Source organism: Canis lupus, chromosome 36, assembly GCF_003254725.2.
Source record: "Canis lupus dingo isolate Sandy chromosome 36, ASM325472v2, whole genome shotgun sequence".
NCBI lineage: Eukaryota > Metazoa > Chordata > Mammalia > Carnivora > Canidae > Canis > Canis lupus.
In genome coordinates, this window is record NC_064278.1 from 5279303 (window position 1) to 5300169 (window position 20867).

General features: G+C 33.1%; 1 protein-coding gene across 29 annotated transcripts in view; it reads right to left on the minus strand.

Annotated features, from left to right (window-relative positions):
- BAZ2B (bromodomain adjacent to zinc finger domain 2B) overlaps positions 1 to 20867 on the minus strand; it is a 293071-nt gene that overhangs the window by 39308 nt on the left and 232896 nt on the right. For all 29 annotated transcript variants that reach the window (XM_049106145.1, XM_025471102.3, XM_025471100.3 and 26 more), the window contains 5 exons: positions 10938 to 11078; positions 8144 to 8398; positions 6977 to 7191; positions 6055 to 6129; positions 4623 to 4866 (listed from right to left, as the gene is read on the minus strand). In XM_049106145.1, the coding sequence (XP_048962102.1) occupies positions 4623 to 4866; positions 6055 to 6129; positions 6977 to 7191; positions 8144 to 8398; positions 10938 to 11078 (930 nt within the window). The remainder of the gene's footprint in view (positions 1 to 4622; positions 4867 to 6054; positions 6130 to 6976; positions 7192 to 8143; positions 8399 to 10937; positions 11079 to 20867) is intronic.

Genomic DNA, 20867 nt, shown 5'->3' on the forward strand with positions numbered 1-20867 from the left:
GGCTAAATTGTAATGGACAATAAATAATATCCTTTGAGGGAGGTTAAACATCATAACTATGCATTACAAAGATTAATCTGATAACAGTTGTAAGATGTTCTGGAGCAGGGAAAGGACTAGAATTAGTAAATCTTGTTAGTAGATTCCTGCAATGATTCAAGAGGGAAGGAGAATGTGGGCCTCATTGGTGTCAAAGAAATAGATATAAGAAAAGCAGGTGGATATAAAGAGATATTACATAATTAGAACTGCTAAGTCCTGACAAGTCCAGGATCTGAGACAGGAAAGGGTGAGGGAGTGAAGAAAAGAGTAAATTATGATGTTAAGGCTTTAAATCTGAGAACTGCAAAAGTATTGGTACCATTAATCAAAAGAGTCATTTTTAGAGCAAAGAAGGTTAAATTACATTTTGAACACATTGAGTTTTTAGAAGAAAAATAATCTCTACTATATACAGTACTAATTTCAAAAATGGAAAGTACATATAGGACTATATGAATTTTTTCATTCTAGAAAATATATGAAAACCAGCCCCGAATTACATGTTTGAGAGAGAAAGCATGAAGTAATAGAAGGTATATGTGCTTCTTTGAATCTCAGCTGCACTACTTTCACATAGGCAAATCACTTAACTCTTCTAAGACTGTTTTGTTATCTGTAAATTGGTGATAACATTATCTGTAACATGGGATTTTTGTGAGAACTAAGTAAGAACAGATCTGAAAGCAACTAGAATATTTCCTGGCATTTAATACACAAATAAGATTAGTTTCCTTCTTTCTGAAAATTGTACTTTAATGAGAAGATGAAGGTACAGCTTAGGATTAAAAAAACCAGAAACTTATTTTTGATGTTCACTTTCTATAAGCATTTCTACAAAGTACATTGCAACCAAACACTCATGAATAGATATTTCTACACTGGTATGGTTATCACCCCAATAAAAGGAAGTGAAAGGAATATCTCTTTTATCCACGCCTTATTCTAATTTAGTGAACCAAATTACAAAAGCATTTAGGCATATTATTTGTGTTAATAGTAATATGATTTCTATTTGGGATTAAAAGAAACCTACAATCTAAATCTTGATTCTCAAATAGATATTTATGTATCGATAGGATTCTAAACTGATCTTTTGACCAAAGGATAAATGTTTGATAATTTGCTTATGTAAAATGCAATTTAATCAACAAATATTTGAAATAAGACATTGAAATAGCTATGTATCAGCCAAATCAACTGCCATTTCGAAGACTTTTCCTATGATGGAAAAGAAGTAAAATGTCAAAGTTTTATTTAAAGGAGCTTTGGCTAATAGTCCTTATAATTTTAAGAGATATGAAGGAACCCAAAAGACCAGAGAGAAAACAACAAAATTAAGAACACAGAATCCCTGCCATGATTCTCCATAGTTTCTCATCGAAAAGAGAGGGCCATTATATGTCTCTATATGCTAGAGTGTAATTGTCCACATAACTTTACATGCTGAATTGTGAGGTTAAAGCTCACAAAAGTTTCAAAACAAATCTAACTATTAGACTCCATGTGTTCAGGGAATGAAAAATGAGAAGAGGAGACCATGTTTGGGACAAAGGGCTATGACTTAGTCAAGGGCAGTATTTCCTAACTGAAAGAGATCATGTGGGTCTCTGCAATTAATTCTTTAAGGAGTGTAACTACATACATGACCTATTCTTTAATCAAGAGACCAAATCTATTTTTGGAGGAATAATGTGCCTATCTTACCAGTCAGATTCATTAAATAGTTAAAATTTTATTTAATAGGAAATTGAGAAGTAGCTGTCAGTTCTTCATTGTGAAGAATAGCTCTCAAATCATTTAAAGGAAATGCTAATTTGCCTTCTAGGTCCTAAAATATTTATTATTTTTGAAAGCTTTTAAACTGTTTTCTCACACTAATAACAAGCTATACATTTGCCAGGATTTTGATCAATGAACTCTACAATTTAATTAACTCTATAGTTCAACACTCATAAAAAAATAAAGTACCACTTTAAATAATACATCTGGTCTAAGAAACATTAATCATGATTTTTAAATAATTAATAATGATTTTTAATCTCCCTTAAAAGAAAAAAATGTATAGTTTGTTAATATTCCAAGTGAAAAAACAAGTCAGGTGAAACAAATAATTTCTGTAAATAAACTAATTTAGTGGGGTAAAAGTCCCAGTAGAATATACTGAAAACCTAATACAGAGTTTTAAAATTTATGAGAGTTAACACTTCAAAACAAATTATAACATTAAGTGCTGAAGAGTGATGCTAATTCTATGAAAAGGTGATTAATATTGGTCAGAAAGGTTTAATTCCTGCTCTGGAGATAGTTCCACTTTCCAAATGAAGCAGATTGGTTTTAAATGGTATCTTTTGTTTGAGGAGTGACAATTCTGATATCCAAAATATATATACCCTTCTCACTATTTATTGCAGCATGAAAACATATGATCAGTTGGTTTCAACAGTACATTATGAAATAATTAATTCCTGTAAGGAACCTCAATGTCTCTTTTTCAGATTGGTACTCAAAAGAAGTAAAGCTCCTTCTGGTGATTTTTATAATTTTGGTTTAAAATATAACATGGGGAAGAATTTATGAAAACATTTTGCATGTATGCTAATTTCACTTAAGAGAATTGTATAGCAAATGATCTTAGAAGTTCCTCTACATTATCCAGATTCAGTCAAAATTTTGATTCAGTAATTCATCATTGGTCTTGATTAGATATTATTTTCATACATTCCATCAATAAATTCATCCCTTGAAGTCTTCTATCCTTATTTCTCCAGCAGTACTTAGTTGATGCAGGAAAGGAAAAGAATTCTACATTTCATTAGCATGGAGGGCAGAAGGAATGATTGACAGTATATTGTGTTTTGAGTACCATTCTGCAGGCTAATCAGTACATCTAGCGTTCTTTTCTGGTAAAAAAGTGAACTTCAACCTTTATCTCCCTTTTATATATGTCTATTTCTGTGGTTTATGGTAGCTTCCCTTAAATACACACATATACACACACGCACACATGCACACACACACACCCCATACACCCCTCAATGACCTTGCCTTCTTCTCTGTAGCCTACTCTTCAAAGCTGGCCCTTCTACTTTGATTGAATCCCCTCCAAAATCTTTATGGACCTAATACCATTAATTATTCTTTTCATCTCTTTAATCTTCAACCCTCTCTCTTATTTTATTTAGTCCTTTCAACCAAAAATCATCTCATGTCTTTCACATCTGAAAAGTTCTTGGTTTTTGCCAACCTCGAGGAACTATATCCTTTCTTCTGAGGCACAATGCTTAAAGCAGTCATTTTCACTTTCTCACTTTCTGTTTTTCTCATCCATAGCCTGGATTCCACTCCCAACCCCCTAATGAAACTGTGTTGGCACTGGTTACCAATGAATGAGTCTATGTTGCCAAATTCAGTGAACACTTTCCGTCTTTATCACTTTAGATTCCTGCTGCCTTAATACTGTTTATCACTGTCTCCTTTTTGAAAGGTTTGATCTTCTTGATTTTGATTACTACATGAGTAGAAAAGAGTTAACACTGAAGGTCTGACTGCTATACTTTGAAAGGCCTGCTCACAACGTTGGCCCTTGGTGTCTGGGAACTTGGATTTCGAAGGGTTTCCTTCATTCTTGTTAGAGTGGCTCACTAAACTGTGCTAACAATGTGGTTCATACTTTTCTTCTGGGAGTCTGAAATTTTGGCACATGGTATGTAGGAGGTGGTCATGTGACCAGCCCCCAGTAAAAACTCTGGGCACTAAGTATCTAATTTTACATTTTACACATGTCACAATTTATTGCTGGAAGAAATAAACCCATTCTGTTTCACTTCCCTAGGAAAAGACTCTTTAGAATGTTGAGCCTGGTTTCCTCTGGTTTTCGGCCCATAGGCATTTTCTGGTTGTGCTTTGTTTCCTTTTGCTCTAAAAATTCATAGGCACAGTATGATTAGATTATGAGTTCTGTAAGTCTCCTACTAAGTCACTGACTCTGGAGGGGATTTTGGGGATCCCTGACAACTATAGAAATCTCCTACCTCCTTGACTATTTCTTTTTCAGCAAAAAACCTTGTGAGCTCTTAAATACTTATTGCAAATATTCCTCAGTGAGAGTGTAAATTGAGAAGAGACTTTCAGTGTCTTATTTATTTTTTATCAAAAGTGCCCAAAGCTAGGCACATAATAAATTGCTATTTAAGAAATATACCAATCTCACTAAACCTTTTAAGGCACGAAGGATTGTACAAATGTAAGATATTATGTTACTAGAATAAAAGAGAATACCTGAAATTAAGAATCTGAATAGTTCTCTGGAGAATGCTCAAGTCATTATGTAAAACCTTCACTTTTTTACTCAATACAAGCACTTCCATGTGTAGGCACTGTATTCAATTTCAATATCTACCTAATTATCACAAAAACTTTATGAGGTGAATATTATGACAATGAGTTCTCATATGAAGAAACTGAGGCAAATCATTGTCAAAACGGAATTTAAACACAAATCCATTTGACTCCAGATTTTGTGATTTTTCAATATGTTATGCAGTCTTAGCTAAGTTTAAAATCAACCTAAATTTGATTACCTCATCTTCACAAATATCAGTCTTCTTTCCTTTTTTGTCTTCTTTATCTTCTTCATCCTCATCATCTTCATCAGCTTGGTCATCACTATCATCATCATCATCATCATCAAAATCACTGTCTCCTCCCTTCCTTCTTCGTTTGCGTCCTGGTGTAGGTGTGCCCAGTGGATGCTGTTCCTCTCCCAGATCAATGCCACCTGAAGTGTCTCTTTTGCCTGTTTTCTTAGCATGAATGATTCTGAGTCTTTAAATATGAAAAAAATGATGATATGGTAAAGTCTTCCCTCTGTACTTTTTAAAGAGTGTAACAGTTTTTAAAAAGATTTTATTTGAGAGAGAGAGTGAGAGAATGAGAATGAGCCAAGGGGTAGGGGGAACTCGATCCCAAGACCCTGGAATCATGACCTGAGCTGAAGGCAGATGCTTAACCACCTGAGCCATCCAGGTACCCCTTGTTTTGTTTTTTGTTTAAGAGACAGAGAGATCAAGAGTGTGCGCATGATAGGGGGGAGGTGGGCAGAGGGAGAGAGAGAAAAAGAAAATCTCAAGCAGGCTCCATTCCCAGCACATAGGCCAACCTGGGTCTTGATTTCATGACCCTCAGATCATGACCTGATCTGAAATCAAGAGCTGGATGCTTAACTGACTGAGCCACCCAGGCTTCCCAAAGACCACAACATGAGTTTTAAGCAAAAATACCTTACCATATTTTTGTTAGTAAGGAATAAATCAATGTCAATAAAAATTAGAATTAAGGAAATTTAACAAACATGTTTCCAGAAATTACAGAATATATTAACTTTTAAGAATTATTCAGGATATCTCTTTGGAATTAGAACACATTAAAAAAAATAAAACTTAGAAGGCTGTAAAGACAACTCTAGCAATGGCCAAGTGATACTTCCTGATCTCATGCTATCAGACTGAATAAATTTCAATTCAAATTGCCATAAAGAAGCTATCCTCTTAACATAGAAGTTGAATAATTTCAGCATTATATTTCCTGGCAGGAAGCTAATTAAGTTTTAATGCTGAATACATTTGGATATGTTAGACCTTCTGTAAAGCAAACTTTAATTAGAAAGCAATTAAAAAAAGTGGTAGTTCCAAACAGATCCTGTTTGTGACAAAAGTAACCTGATAGCAACAACAATCTTAGAAAATGTGATTGACTTCTTTGAAATAAAGAAGACAAATGGACCGTCTTCTAAGTTTTAAGAATATAAGCTCAATGAATCTCATTATATCTTTTGTCCACTGCAAATTCTGACCCTGAGTTTCATTAATTTCATATCTCGTCTTTATTAAGATTTACCTTTTCTAATTCTAAGACAAAATAAAGTTGAAATTCTATCTTTGCAATTTGTATGTTTTACAGGGGAACTTGTACAAAGGAAAAATAGTAAACTAATTCTAATAAAACAGGACTTACTTGCGAAGTTTACCTTCTACTACCCATTTATCTCTCCTCAAGTTTGACATATAATCAATGTTCTTATCAATTTCACTGTCAATGCAAAAATGAAAAGACATAAGTTAATCCATTATGAAATACATTAATTTGGTAATAAACAAACTGATACAGTTTCTGGTAAGTAAAAATAATGATTGCCTATGAATAGCAAAAACAATTGAAGATTATTTTAATATATTATCATATCCTTATAGATATATAGAAAACTTAAAATATCCAGTAATGGCAGAAATGCACAGATCCAAAATATTTAGATTGATCCTTTTCCTACAAAGGTAAAGGACTAAAAGTAACGTTATTTAAAATCTGTAAAATAATAAATAGGAAGAATAAGATGAATGTGGATTTGCTCACCAAATCTTGAAATACTAAATTGGAAAACTTACTTTGACTCTTAAATGAGATTGAGTACTTTTGAGAAAGTACAAATTAATAAATTAAATTAACTAAAAATATTTAGGTTGCATTAGCACATAATAAAATAAAAAATAGCTGGATAACTCTAGGAATGGCTACTAAGGAAAATCAGGTAGTCATGTCATTGAAAGATGTCAAATAAAGAAAAGTTCTGGATTCTTTCATTTGTGGCACTAGAGCAAAAAAACAGCATTTTTACATTCAGTGTATAAATAACAAAATTATTGTATAAACAAAACAAGTTACAAAGACTATATTGTATGATCCAAATTTTTGTTTCAATAGACTGCAAAGAAATACACAAAAATATTAGCAGTAGTCACCTCTGAATGGTGAGATCAAATAGATTTTTTTTTGTGTTAGTCTGTTACTCCAAAATTTTCTATCACAAATTTGTATTATTTTGTGATTAGACAAATTTAAAACAGAAAACAGTCACCAGAGGAGTCTGGTATATGCTTACCTCACCACACTCTTACTGCATGCTAGTTCATTGATCAGGAAAGCCAAGACTGAAGCTTTCTGGGCTGGAGTATGAGCCTGAAAAGCTTTGGTTTTCAGGCTTTCAGTAAGCTCGGTTTGTCCGCAATGGGCTTCCATAAAAATCTGCAAAATCTCGGAAACATTGTCTCGATTCACACCAACATTCAGCAAATGTTCTCCAAGAGCTGTTTTGGCCTATAAAAGTTTGACATTTTTACCAGTGTTGATTATAACCGTTCACAATAGGATTTTAAAATATGGATATTACATATGACCTAGATATTACTAACAAGGACTTAATTCACATTTTTTGATGGAGCAGAGATGAAAAATATACAACAGATAATAGCCAAGTATTTAAGTACTTGTAATCCTTCTAATCCTTCTCTAAACCCTTGGTTAAAAGGTAGAGAGGGAGAATAGTATGTAAACTCATGGGTATAAATAGTCTTTCACACCTTCTTTGACTATAGGAACCATCCTAAGCTTTTCCAGGCTTTATCTAGATGTTCTATCAATAGTGGTATTTAGGCTCTCACTATTGTGTTCTGGCTCTCTGGTGTCATGGGTTCTACTGCCTGATACACTGAATGAATAGGGAGATGGAAGAGAAAGTAACAAATGCATCTGGAAGCCTCTCACTCTACAATATTGCCTACAGCAAAGCTGACCAAAATGTGTATCTTAGTTGAAATTAAGATAAATTTGAACTTATTGGGTATCCACTGAACAGTACAGAGTCTTAATGTGCTGGTCTATAAGTTCTTTGATTAGCTTCAGTTATTCATAGTGATTTAGAGACAACGCAGTATAATTTCAGAAGGCACATGTGAGTTCTAATTGCTTTATGAATTATGAATTGTTTTGTCTAATATCACATGTGTATTTCCTTAACTCAACTTGGTTTTTGCTGACAGATAAAAAAGGAGCAATTTGGGAATGATCTATATTCCTTAGGCTTTATGAACCAGGTTTTTCTAGGTATGTATCAATTTACCCTGAAGCAAATCTACATTTAACTTTGTGAGACGCGTAGAAAAAAAATGGATCAGTCTATGCAGTCTTCTGCTAATACGCTAAAACCAGCTAACAATGCACTGATAGTAGAAATTAAAAAAAATTACATATATATATATATTTTTTTTACCTTGTATCCTGTAATTAGACCTGGATCACATACAGCAGCTGAGAGGAGCCTCACAAGCAAGTCTTGTACTTCACCCATGCTGTCCCCTATATTTAGCAATCCCTCTTGAAGAACACTCAGGTTTGGAACATCAATATTCACATCAAAGCCCAAAACTTTACCAAAGTTTCGTAAGAACTGCACCACCATGAGACAGTCTGAAAATGTACTTCCAGAGAGAACAAGTCCTGGAATACGAGGCAACTCTGGCAAAGGCTAAAAATAAATTAAAATAATAAATAAATAAATTTAAAGCCATGATTTCATATTTTCTGAAGTAAAATAAGTTGCTATCTTTCTTTTTTTGTGCATCATACCAGTGATTTTCTCTCTGGAGTATAAATTTCCTGAGGGCATTTCTACAATCCCTTGATATTAAGTACAGACAGGCTCTTGAGTGCAAGTAACCAACAATACATTTTGGTTGAACCCAACTTGAACTTAGATTTTTTGCAAAAAAACCCCACTAATTTTAACTAACATATTGATAAACATTGGTTTATACACCTGGAGCAAAAATTAGGTAACATAAGAAACATTTCAAAAGTATCTTCCGGTGAACATACTTAGTAGAGTACTGATTTCTTGTACTGGTGGAGACTGATTTTCTATTACATTTCACACTACTTTGGGAGCTCAGAAACTAACAGTTTGTATCTGTGGGCTGTATGGTTGGGCGTGGTAGCCTTTTTGGCTAATGAATATGAATAAATAAGTGGTCCACATAATCAGAACCCATGACCCTATCAAGAACTCAGTTATACTGTGACAGTCTAGGGTTCCTAAATGTAGTGAAACATTAACACTGAATTTCAATATTAAAAGTGAAAAGCTACCTCCTTTGCTCCTTCTCCAATATGTTTACATTTTAACATTTTAATGACTATAGTACTAGTTGTCATAAACATTTAAAAAATTAAATAGGTAATCTAAATTCAAAACATTTTTGTATATGAATGATATTCAATAAGTGTATCTTAACTTTTGAGTGGAAAAAATATGACGTCAATACTTCTATTTCTCTGAATTTGTCTTGTTCAAAAATGGTCCCCTACCCTTCATTTACTGAAATAATGAATCAAATATTTCTACTAATATTGAATGGAAACACAGAAATATGGATAATAGCGGACACCATACAAATCTTTTACGTTCCATTTGACAACCAATTAAATGGTTTTAATTTAATTCAGAGACTTTTCCTGAACCCTATCATACACATACATGTCCATAGGATTCTAGAAATGCATATAACAAAGCTAACAAAATGAACACACATTTGATAAAATGCATATAGATTTAAATACAAATAAAAGATGCAAGGAGATAATGCTCATTTAGGATTAAAAATATTTATTCACTATAAAACTTATTAAATGTGTTAGTAACAAACATATATACCCATTCTGGGCTTAGGAAATTTTAAACATCTAATTGACTAAAACTAGTATGCATACTTTCTTTTTTAAAGCATTATGCTAAGTAAATAAATAGAATATTAATATAGTTAAATCCTCACTGGAGTATTAAAAGTTTGCTTTAAGTACTTCAGAACAGAGCTTACACAGATTAAGAGAAAATCATTATTTGTATATTAGATGAATATGACTTATCAGTAAATATAGATGCTGCTAATCAAGTATAATAATGTATTACTGAGACAGTATTATAGAGATAATATGCAGTATTGATATAATTTTTTAGGAATGCCATCTTCTTAGGTAGAGTCAAACATAATAACAGATTTTTACTCATAAGTATATGAAATCATGCCAGACATCAATACTAACTGGTCTTCCAAATTTCTTTTATATATTTTAGCCACATTACATGTCTGTGAAGCATGATGGAATAGAAGACACATATTAAGTACTTTCATTGGATATACTTCTTGGCTTCAAGATGATAAACAGTGTGGACTCTGGAATTTAACAAACTAGAGACTGAATCCAAGTTGCCACTTATTAGCAGTGCAATCTTGGGCAAGTTACTTAACCTCTTTGTGTCTCAGTTTTCCCCATCTGTAAATGGGCATAAATACCAGTTCCACAGGACTGTGATGAGGATTAAATGAGAGAATTCATCTGGGGCACTTGACATAGTGCCTGGTATGTAGTAAAACTATTTAATAAAAGTTAGCTACAATTACAAAGCATTGAAGGAGGTTATAGATTATAAATCTTCACTTATTTAAATTATCTATGGGCATGTGGTGAGGAGTTAGAGCTTTCTATACCTAAATGGGTTAACATTTAGAAATCCTATCCACTTCTCTAATTCATCTTTGTAGATTTCTTCAGTATTTCTACTTCAATTTAAAAATGTTTACATGGGGCACCTGGGTGGCTCAGTTGGTTAAATGTCTGCCTTAGGCTCAGGTCGTGATCCCGGGGTCCTGGGATCGAGCCCTGCATTGGGATCCCTGCCCAATGAGGAGTCTGCTTCTCTCTGCCCCTCAGACTCTCCCTGCTTGCGTGCACGCTCTCTCTCTCTTAAATAAATAAGTAAATAAAATCTTTAAAAAAAAAAAGGTTTGGAATGCTCTACTTACATATTAGGAAGTGCCATTATTGGCATAGGAGCTCTAGAGAGGTTTACTGGTGGCTAGTCAGGAAAGGCAGATTGACCTTGACTTGGAAACCCACTGCTCTAGTTAAAAATAAAAGGCTTTCATAGTGGCAACTCTGGCAAAGGAATCAGGTGAGATACAGGAAAAATTACACTTATTAATGAAATGTTTCTCATGATAAATTACCTTTTGGTCTGCTAAGCACATATCTTCATTAGGCTTCTTTAGTTCCTTTGCCATTTCTAATTCTAATCTTCGTTGCTCTAGTTTACGTTCTTTATTTAATCTTTTCTCATCACGTTTTTCTTGCTTCAACCGTTCTTTTTCCTTAAAAAGAAAACCATGTCCAACAGTTTCTTTAATAATTGTATGTGTTTGAAAAAACCTCTGGTTAAAAATTTAAAAAGTTATCAGAGGGTTATTATTTCCATGAACAGAATTTTCTCAGGAGATTTAGGAATAGATTTGGAACTACGTAGAAACAATGACTTATTTTCACCCTGCGAGTTTCAAAATAATTTTATTACTATGTGTATGTGTGTGTTTGCATTGTCAATATTAGATTCAATTGAGATTATTCCATTATTCAAATTTTATTCATATTGTAACCTTCCCCAGGTTACAGCATGAGAATAAAATACTTACTAATAAAAGCAGATATATAAAATGCATATGGTAATTAAATATTTATAAAATACAGTTAGCTAGTATTAACACAAATTTTTGTGTAGCTCCCTGAAGCAAGGGAGGATTTACAGTATGAAAGTAGAAACAACACGCTTGAATTTGCAAAAGCAGTTCTAAGATAGCAACTGTGACAAAATCAAAATATTTAGCACTACAAACAACATCTAAGAGAACGTAAAATGGATTCTGAAGGCAATTCCAAAAGCATTAAAAAAATATTTTCAGTGGCAGCAACATGGAAATAATCGTCCTGTCTCCCTGTTGTAGGGGACAACATTCTGTTGGAAGAAGTCAAGAGATTCTCTACGATAATATTAGTGTCATTACTTTATTGCCATATTTCAAATACGATTCTTAGATGAGAAATAACAGTGGAATCATTAGGCAGGCAGTTCTAGTCTATTACATCACACATTTGACACATTAATGATGGGTTTACTTTTGTAAGGCTAGTCATATCTCTTCCTTGATTAAAAAATCTTTCAATTTTCTTTATTTTTATTAAAATAAAATAACTTCTTCTGAATTCTAAACTTTCTTTTTTGCTTCAATCTTATCTCCCATTTTTGTATTCTATGTAGATTTAGTCAAACTATTTGCAATTTCTGATGATCATCATGCTTTCTAACCTCCTTACATTGGTGCACTCTAATCAGGAAGATCATTACTCCCATCTAGTGGATTTTAATCCTCTATAAACACTACCATCTCCACCCTAGTACCAATTTCTCTTAATTCTCATAGCTCTAATCTATAATTTTAGCATTGCATTTATTGCTTCCTGTACTATATTAGCATTTTTGCCCATATTCTAGCTATCTCTTTCAGTTACCATGGCTAAACACATTGACTGCTGTGGGAAGGCATGCTGTGGGAAGACATGCCATGTCCCAAGGCATGGGACACAAGAGTGGGAGAGGATATTCCAGGCAGAGTAGAGAAAGTGCAATGTATTTGAGAAATTGCTAGTAGTTTCAAGAGTAGAGTGTAGGCTGCTGGTTGAATATTGCTGATATTATGAAAGAGCCAGAGGCCAGGTCATGAAAGCCTTTTTAGATGATATGCTCAAGTCATTATTCATATTTATACTGTCTCTAAATTTTGGGGTTATTGATTCATACAGACATTTGGGAGGAAAATGATTCAGAAGCTATCTTGTAAGATTACTGACAACAAAAAAGTACTATAATTAATCTTATTGGTTATAAACTAAAAACAGTTTCTGAGGGTCTGATGACATAAAATATACAAAATTAACATGCAACACTCGCACAATGCATTATAGATTTTTAATTCAAATTATCATTGGTAGAACATGTTTTTTTTCCAGAATTGGATTATTAATTTATAAACACATGGCTATTGCTCTAAGAATTTTTCCAAAGAGAAAACATTTTGGTCACTGATCAGAATAATGAGTTACAATCCCCAACAGAAAAGACCAATGTCTTCTATAGGTTTCAAAGTAGCTGGTATAAATTTTTCTACCATATAGGCCTAACCCAGAATTCTTATCAATGTTCATAATAATAATTGCAAAAATAAATTCACTAGAAACGGTTGAAAATGGTTACCATTTCTTTTCCAAAAAGAGAGGGCATGTGTGACACTAATGCTCTCTTCACTGTGCCAACTTTACATTGATGGCAATGTGGGGGTACATAACACTGCAGTGATATGCAGACAATGAGTTAGACTGCATTTATGTCATGAGGTAAATATGGCATATATTCTTGTATATCATTTTCAGTTAGTGATAGGCAATATGTTTTCCAGTTAAAAGCATGGCTCTGGTATGGCATGGAAAGTAAAATGACATCACTTTTTAGGACAAAATGGAGATTTCCAAGAAATTTTAGAAATTTATAGGAACTTTATGACTTCAAGACATACTTCCATTAGAGATATGTAAAAGGAAACATGAAATCTCTAAATGTAGTAAATTTGCTGAATTTATTCGTTATTGATTAAATGAACTTCAATGAATTGTATAAGACAACTCTGAAAGACTAGAGCTTCTGGGTCCCCTCAACAATCAACTAATATTTAAAATGGTATATAAAGACAGTCACAATCTAGCCCTACACAAGTTTTAGGCCCATATCTCATGATTCTCAGTTCATTTCCCATGTTCTAATCACATTGTGTGATACACCTGTGTTGAGAAGACAGTGTGATCAGTTTGAGTCATTGCTTGGATGATGAAGATGATGAAAAAGGACAAAGATGAGGATGGGGAGAAAGAGGAGGAGAAAGACAAGGAGAAAAGCAACAAAACCAATTTTAAAAAATATTTATTAATTACTTATTTATTGTACTATGGGACAATTATTTGTCTAAAGTTGATCTCTTCCACTTTAGTGTAAGCTTCTAAAGGTCAGAGGAATACACATATTCACCTGTTTCTTTATGGACCTATTCAATTCCCAGCAATACAATTTGCCAAACACTTCAAGGAAGTTTTATTTTTTTTTTTTAAGATTTTATTTATTTATTCATGAGACACACAGAGATAGAGAGAAAGAGGCAGAGACCCAGGCAGAGGGAGAAGCAAGCTTCATGCAGGGAGCCCAATGTGGGACTTGATCCCGGGACTCTAGGACCACATCCTGGGCTAAAGGCAGGCACTAAACCGCTGAGCCACCCAGGCGTTCTATTCAAGGAAGTTTTAAACGATTTTATCTTTCTTCCTATCAACTTATATCAGTTCAACTTTCCTCTTCCACTGGTCTCAATGTTGTTCTTATTACCAACTGTAACAGCTGTCATATGTCTTTAACAGAAATATTTGGGGTAGCATATAAAAATTATTTAAGCATTTATTAATTTGCTGACTAATTCCACATAAATATTCCATATAAATATCGATATTCCATATAAATATCGATAGGTTAACACTTGTAAACTAGTCATTAAACATATTCGATAGCCGATTTTTTTCTCACTTATTATATTTCATTCTGTGGACAAATGTAACTGATGTCTTCTCTTTTCAATTACACTCAAACCTTGTAGCCAAAAGCAGAATTTAATACATTTATTAATAATATGCAAGTTATATTTGGGAATTTAAAAATATCCAAGCCATATTTCTCACATCTACTCCAACATTATTAATTTCTTAATCATTTTAATTGCAAATATTATGATTTGATGTGCCTGAAAATACCTTCCCCATATCAAAATTATTATTTTTAAAAAATTTTATTTATTCATGAGAGACATAGAGAGAGAGAGGCAGAGAAACAGGTGGAGGGAGAAGCAGGTTCCCTGCATGGAGCCTGACATGGGACTTGATCCCAGGACTCTGAGATCACGCCCTGAGCCGAAGGCAGATATTCAACCACTGAGCCACCGAGGCGTCCCCCCATATCAAAATTAAATAGACTTATTATCTGATAATTTTTTCCAGAAACTAAAGTTTAAAGTGGCAGTGCTCTTTTAGGCCAAATTTGACGATGTTTAAACTTGTGTAGTATTCTAACTCTTTTAGACTTGGTATACAGTTTGAAAGAGCAGTATTTACCATCTTTTACCTAAGCCTTTTCTTGACCAATTAAGTTACCGTGCTTGACCCTATACTTAATTTCTATAATGTTATGTTTTTAATAAGAAAGATGGAGAGAGAGTATGTGCTCACATGCATGAGCAGGGGAGGGACAGAAGAAGAGAGAGAGAATAGGCTCTGGGCTGAGTGTGGAGCCGATGCTGAGCTCAATCTCATGACTCCGAGATCATGACCGAAGCTGAAACCAAGAGTTGGAAGCCCAATCTACTGAGCAATCCAAGCACCTCTATTATATTATGGTTTGTTACTATGTCAAATATTAGGATTTTACAATGGAACTTTTTGGTTTTGCAAGGTCAATTCACAAGAAACTTCTGATATACCAGAGAAGAATTATGAAACCTATCATGATATGGAAGGAATGTTAAAATATATTTTACAATATTAACATTGGTTAAATTTCAGGGTAATAATTAAATTGCCTACAAATGAATAAAATATAGCTCTTGACTATATTCTAGGTTGACTATCAATAATGACAAGCAATTAGCGTGCTTTCTCTTAATTTTTTTTGCTTTCATCCCTCCATCCCCTCCAGTTTTCTAGATGTAGAAATTCTTGAAGCAAATGAATTCTCAGAATATGTCATTTATAATAAAATATTGTTTAATCATTGTAATTATAGCAATGGAATTTTCTATATCAAAATATTACTAATATTTTAGTTAAGAAGTCATTTACATTTCATTTCAAAGTTGAAATACCTTTTGATAGCAAAGGCATTAAATTTAGATTATCCTAAACAGTGAAAAATACATAGGGTGAAAATTTCAAAACTAGTTTTTACTCACATAAAAAGATTGCTTTAGGGACTCTCAAGGCATAAATGACAGTATTTCCAGAAATCTACAGCATAATAATAAATGTATGAAATAAATTTATTCTATTTTAGAATCTCAGAAGTTTAAAAACCAAACAATGAATGTGGTAAAATGACCTGTTACTGTAAACTTTTACAACTTATCAGACTGCAAAACAAGACATTTTTAAGAGACCATGGTGCAAAGATGCCTACTCTTTTTTTGCTTTTTATGACTACTGGGTCTCTTAGGTGTTTGTTCTGTGCATTATTAGGAGAATACATTTCTTTTGACAGCAACTTGTACTTATTAAATTTCAAAGACATAAATATAATTTAAGAGACACAGGTTTACCTCAGGATGTAGGAAGAATACAAGTATAAATAAGATTAATAATATAAGTATTTATAGAAGACAGATATAAAGATTAAAAGTAATAGTGTTTTATGGTAACCCTAAATATGAGTAGAACAATCAAGGTAATTTTTTTTAAAGGGACTACCTTTACATTCAAAATATGAAAACTAAGTTTAAGCAAACAAAAAATTATGAACCACATGACTGAAGAGAGATCCTTACATTTTATATTTTTTATTTTATTTTTTTACATTTTATATTTTAATAAAAAGTTTAATAGGTATAATGTAGAAAAAAAAAACCTCCCAGTTATTGTATTTTCTTAAAATCTTCCAAAGTGTTACATAGGTCTGTATAATTCTGTATCTAAATACTATGTAGAATAGTTACTGTTATATGTCTCTTAAATTAAAATTGTTAATAATTCTTTTTTTTAATTGTTAATAAATCTTGAGTCAGATAATTGAAGATTTTAATATACCTAAATTAAGTTGATAATAATCTTTCAAAAATTGACTTTGTTTATGACATTTAACATTTTATTGGATAGTTAATAGAAAATAATTTTATATTTGTTTTTAGATCATTTAATTTTAAAATTACATTATAAGTACATTATATAAATATAATATACAAGTAGGCCACATAAGTGTATTTACAATGTCTTCAACTGAATAAGGGGTTTGCTTAAATAAAACCATCTATATGTGTAATTCTGCTTATTTTCCTTTTTCACTAATAATTAATATAAATATAGGCTTATAAAACAGTCATAACTTGAATCATGGGTGGGGAGGGGTTATATATTTTTTCTGCTTTCAAATTGCTTACTAGATGACTTCTGAAACCTGAACTACTCTCTTCTATTTTATGGTTTTGTCTCCTAAAGTGCTGACACAGTCATTCTGTGATAGCTGTGTATTTAACAACGTCTTATAGTTTATTAATCCTTGGAGAGAGACATATAAAAGACTCTGACGATTACTAGAGTTGATTATTCAGTTAATATGAGTAAAGTAACTATAAATTTGTGACTAGAATAGCTTAAAGTTTTTTATAAATGAAAGAGGAGATTTTGAGCTACTTTGTCACATTGCTTTAGTGTTTAACTGTTTCTAGTGCTTAGTAATAATGAAAGCAGATTTGTCTCATATTATATTCGAATTATACTGGGAAATAAGCCTTTTTTTATTCACTAGACTATTCTTTCTTTCTTATTTATTTATTTATTTATTTATTTATTTATTTATGATAGTCTCACAGAGAGAGAGAGGCAGAGACACAGGCAGAGGGAGAAGCAGGCTCCATGCACCGGGAGCCCGACGTGGGATTCGATCCCGGGTCTCCAGGATCACGCCCTAGGCCAAAGGCAGGCGCCAAACCACTGCGCCACCCAGGGATCCCCTAGACTATTCTTTCTTACATTTTCCTATAAAAATATTTATGAACTATGATTGATATAGTAATGACCCTTTAAAATTAATGAGAGTAATAACAAGTAAGGTAATTTATATAAATCTGAATATTCTTACTAATTACAGATTTCTTAAAAAGATTTTTATTTATTTGGGCAGGGAGAGCATAAGCAGGGAGGAGGAGCAGAGGGAGACAAAGAGCAAACTCCCAGCTGAGCAGGGAACCTGATATGGGGCCTTGGTCCCAGCCCCAGGGTCATGACCTGAGCTAAAGGCAGATGTTTAATCAAAAGAGCAACCCAGGAGCCCCACTAATTATAGATTTATACAAAGGAAAAACTAGGTAAATTAGGTTACTTTAGTAAAAATTTATTGATGTAACACTAAATCAAAAAGTAAGATCAGTGTAGTATACATAGAATAACATAAAAGTAATGTTTGTATTACTGTCTTACTTTGATGAATATGGGGAAGTTCTTGAAATAACTTCAGATGTTATAGATTTTTAATTAACAAGGTAAAAGCAATTTATTTTTTAACCTCACTAGTTCTTTAAATATTATTCACAGCAGTTTTGTTTATCCTCTCTGTTTTTCTTTCTTTACAATCTAATAATTAAATGTTGAAGGTATTAAAAGAATCAAAGGTTACATATAGGCTAGTTCAGAATTTTTAGCTGACCCTGCCTATGTATCATATGGCTTTAATTTTACAATTAAGTTTTTCTTTATAGTTAATAACAAATTTATAGGTAATAGAATATGAAGTTAAGATATGCCCATTATTGGCATTACACTAGTTACATCTTTTTCATGTCAAGTAATAATAAGAAAATGAACAAGTACATAGGAATATTTTGTTAATATTCACTGAGGTGGCACAGTGATGTAAAGATCTGGTGAAAGTTTGAATTGCTAGTAAAAACATATGCCTAGTTACTGCCTAACTATCCATACTATAAATTTTTATCTCTCTGATATGATAAAAAAATCATTAATACTTTTCAATTTTTTGTTTTCCTATAGTTTTCCTATAGTAACCTAATGCTGTGCACAGAATAGTAGTTTAAGAAGTTAAAAAAAAAGGCGTGGGGCCTTGGTGGCTCAGTGGGTTGAGCATCTATCTGCCTTCGGCTCAGGTCATGATCTCAGGGTCCTGGGATGGAGCCCTGCTTCTGGCTCCCTGATCAGCAGAGTCTCCTTTTATCTTTCCCTTTCCCTCTGTGTGCTTGCTTGCTCTCTCTCGCTCAAATAAATAAATTCATTAAAAAGAAAAAGAAGTTAAATGAGTACTTAGTCGATCACAGATCTATAGGTACCATTCAGTACGGGAACACAATTTACAATCAGAATAACTGGCAAAATTATCTAGTCTTGTTCCTAAGTCTATAGTTACCAAAGGATAACAACATTTTAAGAGCTCAGTTTTACCTATGGGGTTTTCTTAAACATTCCAGTAAGGGATTATTTATAACACATGTTATTTTAAATAATAGTTTCTTGAATGTATGACTTTAAGAAAACCACCTAGAGTAAAATAAAAGATTTTATTATTATATAGAGAATTTTATAGCTAGAAAACATAATAAGGTACTATTTCTTTAATGATATTTTTATCGCTAATTTAACTGCCCCTTTCATTTTAACTCCTTCCTTCCTTTCTTCCTTCCTTCCTTCCTTCCACTACAATTTTCTAAGCTCCACCTTTGTACCTGGCTCTATAGTGGTAGACAAGACAGATAAGATTCTTTTCCTCACAGATCTTACAACCTGGGAGGAAGCAGATCATAAACAACTTTAAAATAAATAAGATGAAAAGATGAAAAAAAAAATAAATAAGATGATGGAATGGAGTTCCAGAAGTGGGGTATAAAAAAATACAAAGTTAGGTGTTCTGGGAAGGTCTCTTGGACAAGTTAACATTTGATCTACAACTAAACAACAAATAAGAACCACTAAAATATATGGTGGAGGAACAGCAATGGTAAAGACCCTTTGTTTAGGATAATAAATAAACAAAAATGACTGGAATATAGTACTTAAGAGGCGAATTGTATGAGGTCAAGTTGGAGTGACAGGCGGAGGTCAGAGCATGTGTGACTGCTTTGTCGTGGTGAGCAATTTGGAATTCATTACAATTGTAATGAGAATCCACTGGATAGTGTTAAGATGTAATATGGTTCACTTTCTGGAAAGATCACTGTGCTGCTCTGTGAAGAATGCATAGCAAGGGCTGAGGAAAACAAGCATGAAAATAAGGGAAGGCAGGTTCCTTAAATTATTATGCTTAACATTATTATTTTACATATGCACATTTTTTGGTTTAGTACTTTGACATGTTCGCCTTGACATTCCTTTTCTATTTTTTTTTTAAGATTCTATTTATTTATTCATGAGAGACAGAGAGAAGGCAGAGATGTAGGCAGAGGGAGAAACAGGCTCCATGCAGGGAGCTCCATGTGGGATCTGATTCCCAGATTGGGATCACACCCTGAGCCAAAGGCAGCCACTCAACCGCTGAGCCACCCAGGTATCCCGACATTCCTTTTCTAATTACTTATGCTTGATGCGGGCCCCAGTCAAGATTGTGTATTTTTCCAATATAGGTGGCTTTCGTTTTTAGTTCCTTCTCACTTTATCTGATACTTGTTTTTATTTTTTTAAGTACTTCAGATAAAAGGGTAAATAATGTGTTTCTTTTTTCTGAGGATGAATGAGCTAGGAGAGGGAGAGCTGTACTTGGCTTCTCATATTCCTTTCCATGTTTTATTGGAAGCAATGTACCTGATTTGCTTTATCCAGTCAAAGGTAAATCTTATCCCATGAAAGGTGCTCTTGGTCTTTCATGGATTCTTGGAAGATTTAATTTTAATTGTCTTCATTTATCCTGTGGCTGCTATCTTTCACTCAAACCAGATCTTACCCATCTCTTTTCATCAGCTTTTCCCACTCTCCTCCCAATCAATAGGAAATAAGAAAAAATAGGAAATGGAGCAAGTCATGCCTTTTTGGTATCTCTGAACCTGAGTGTTCACTCCCTTTAATGATCTTACTCTTAGTATTCTCTTGGGTGTTTCCCTTCTACTAAGGTGTATCTGGAAATAATGTTGTGGGTTATTGTCATTATTCTGCCTTTCTTTAGCTTTTCTCTCAATCAGGAAAAATCAGAATGACATGCCCTCATTCATTTCAGTCCACTAGAAAGAAGTATACTTAGTGGAGAGGAACTTGTCTCTTGAGGGATATTCTAGGTCTTTTTCATGAGTTGTTCATTCAGTTTCAATCTCTCC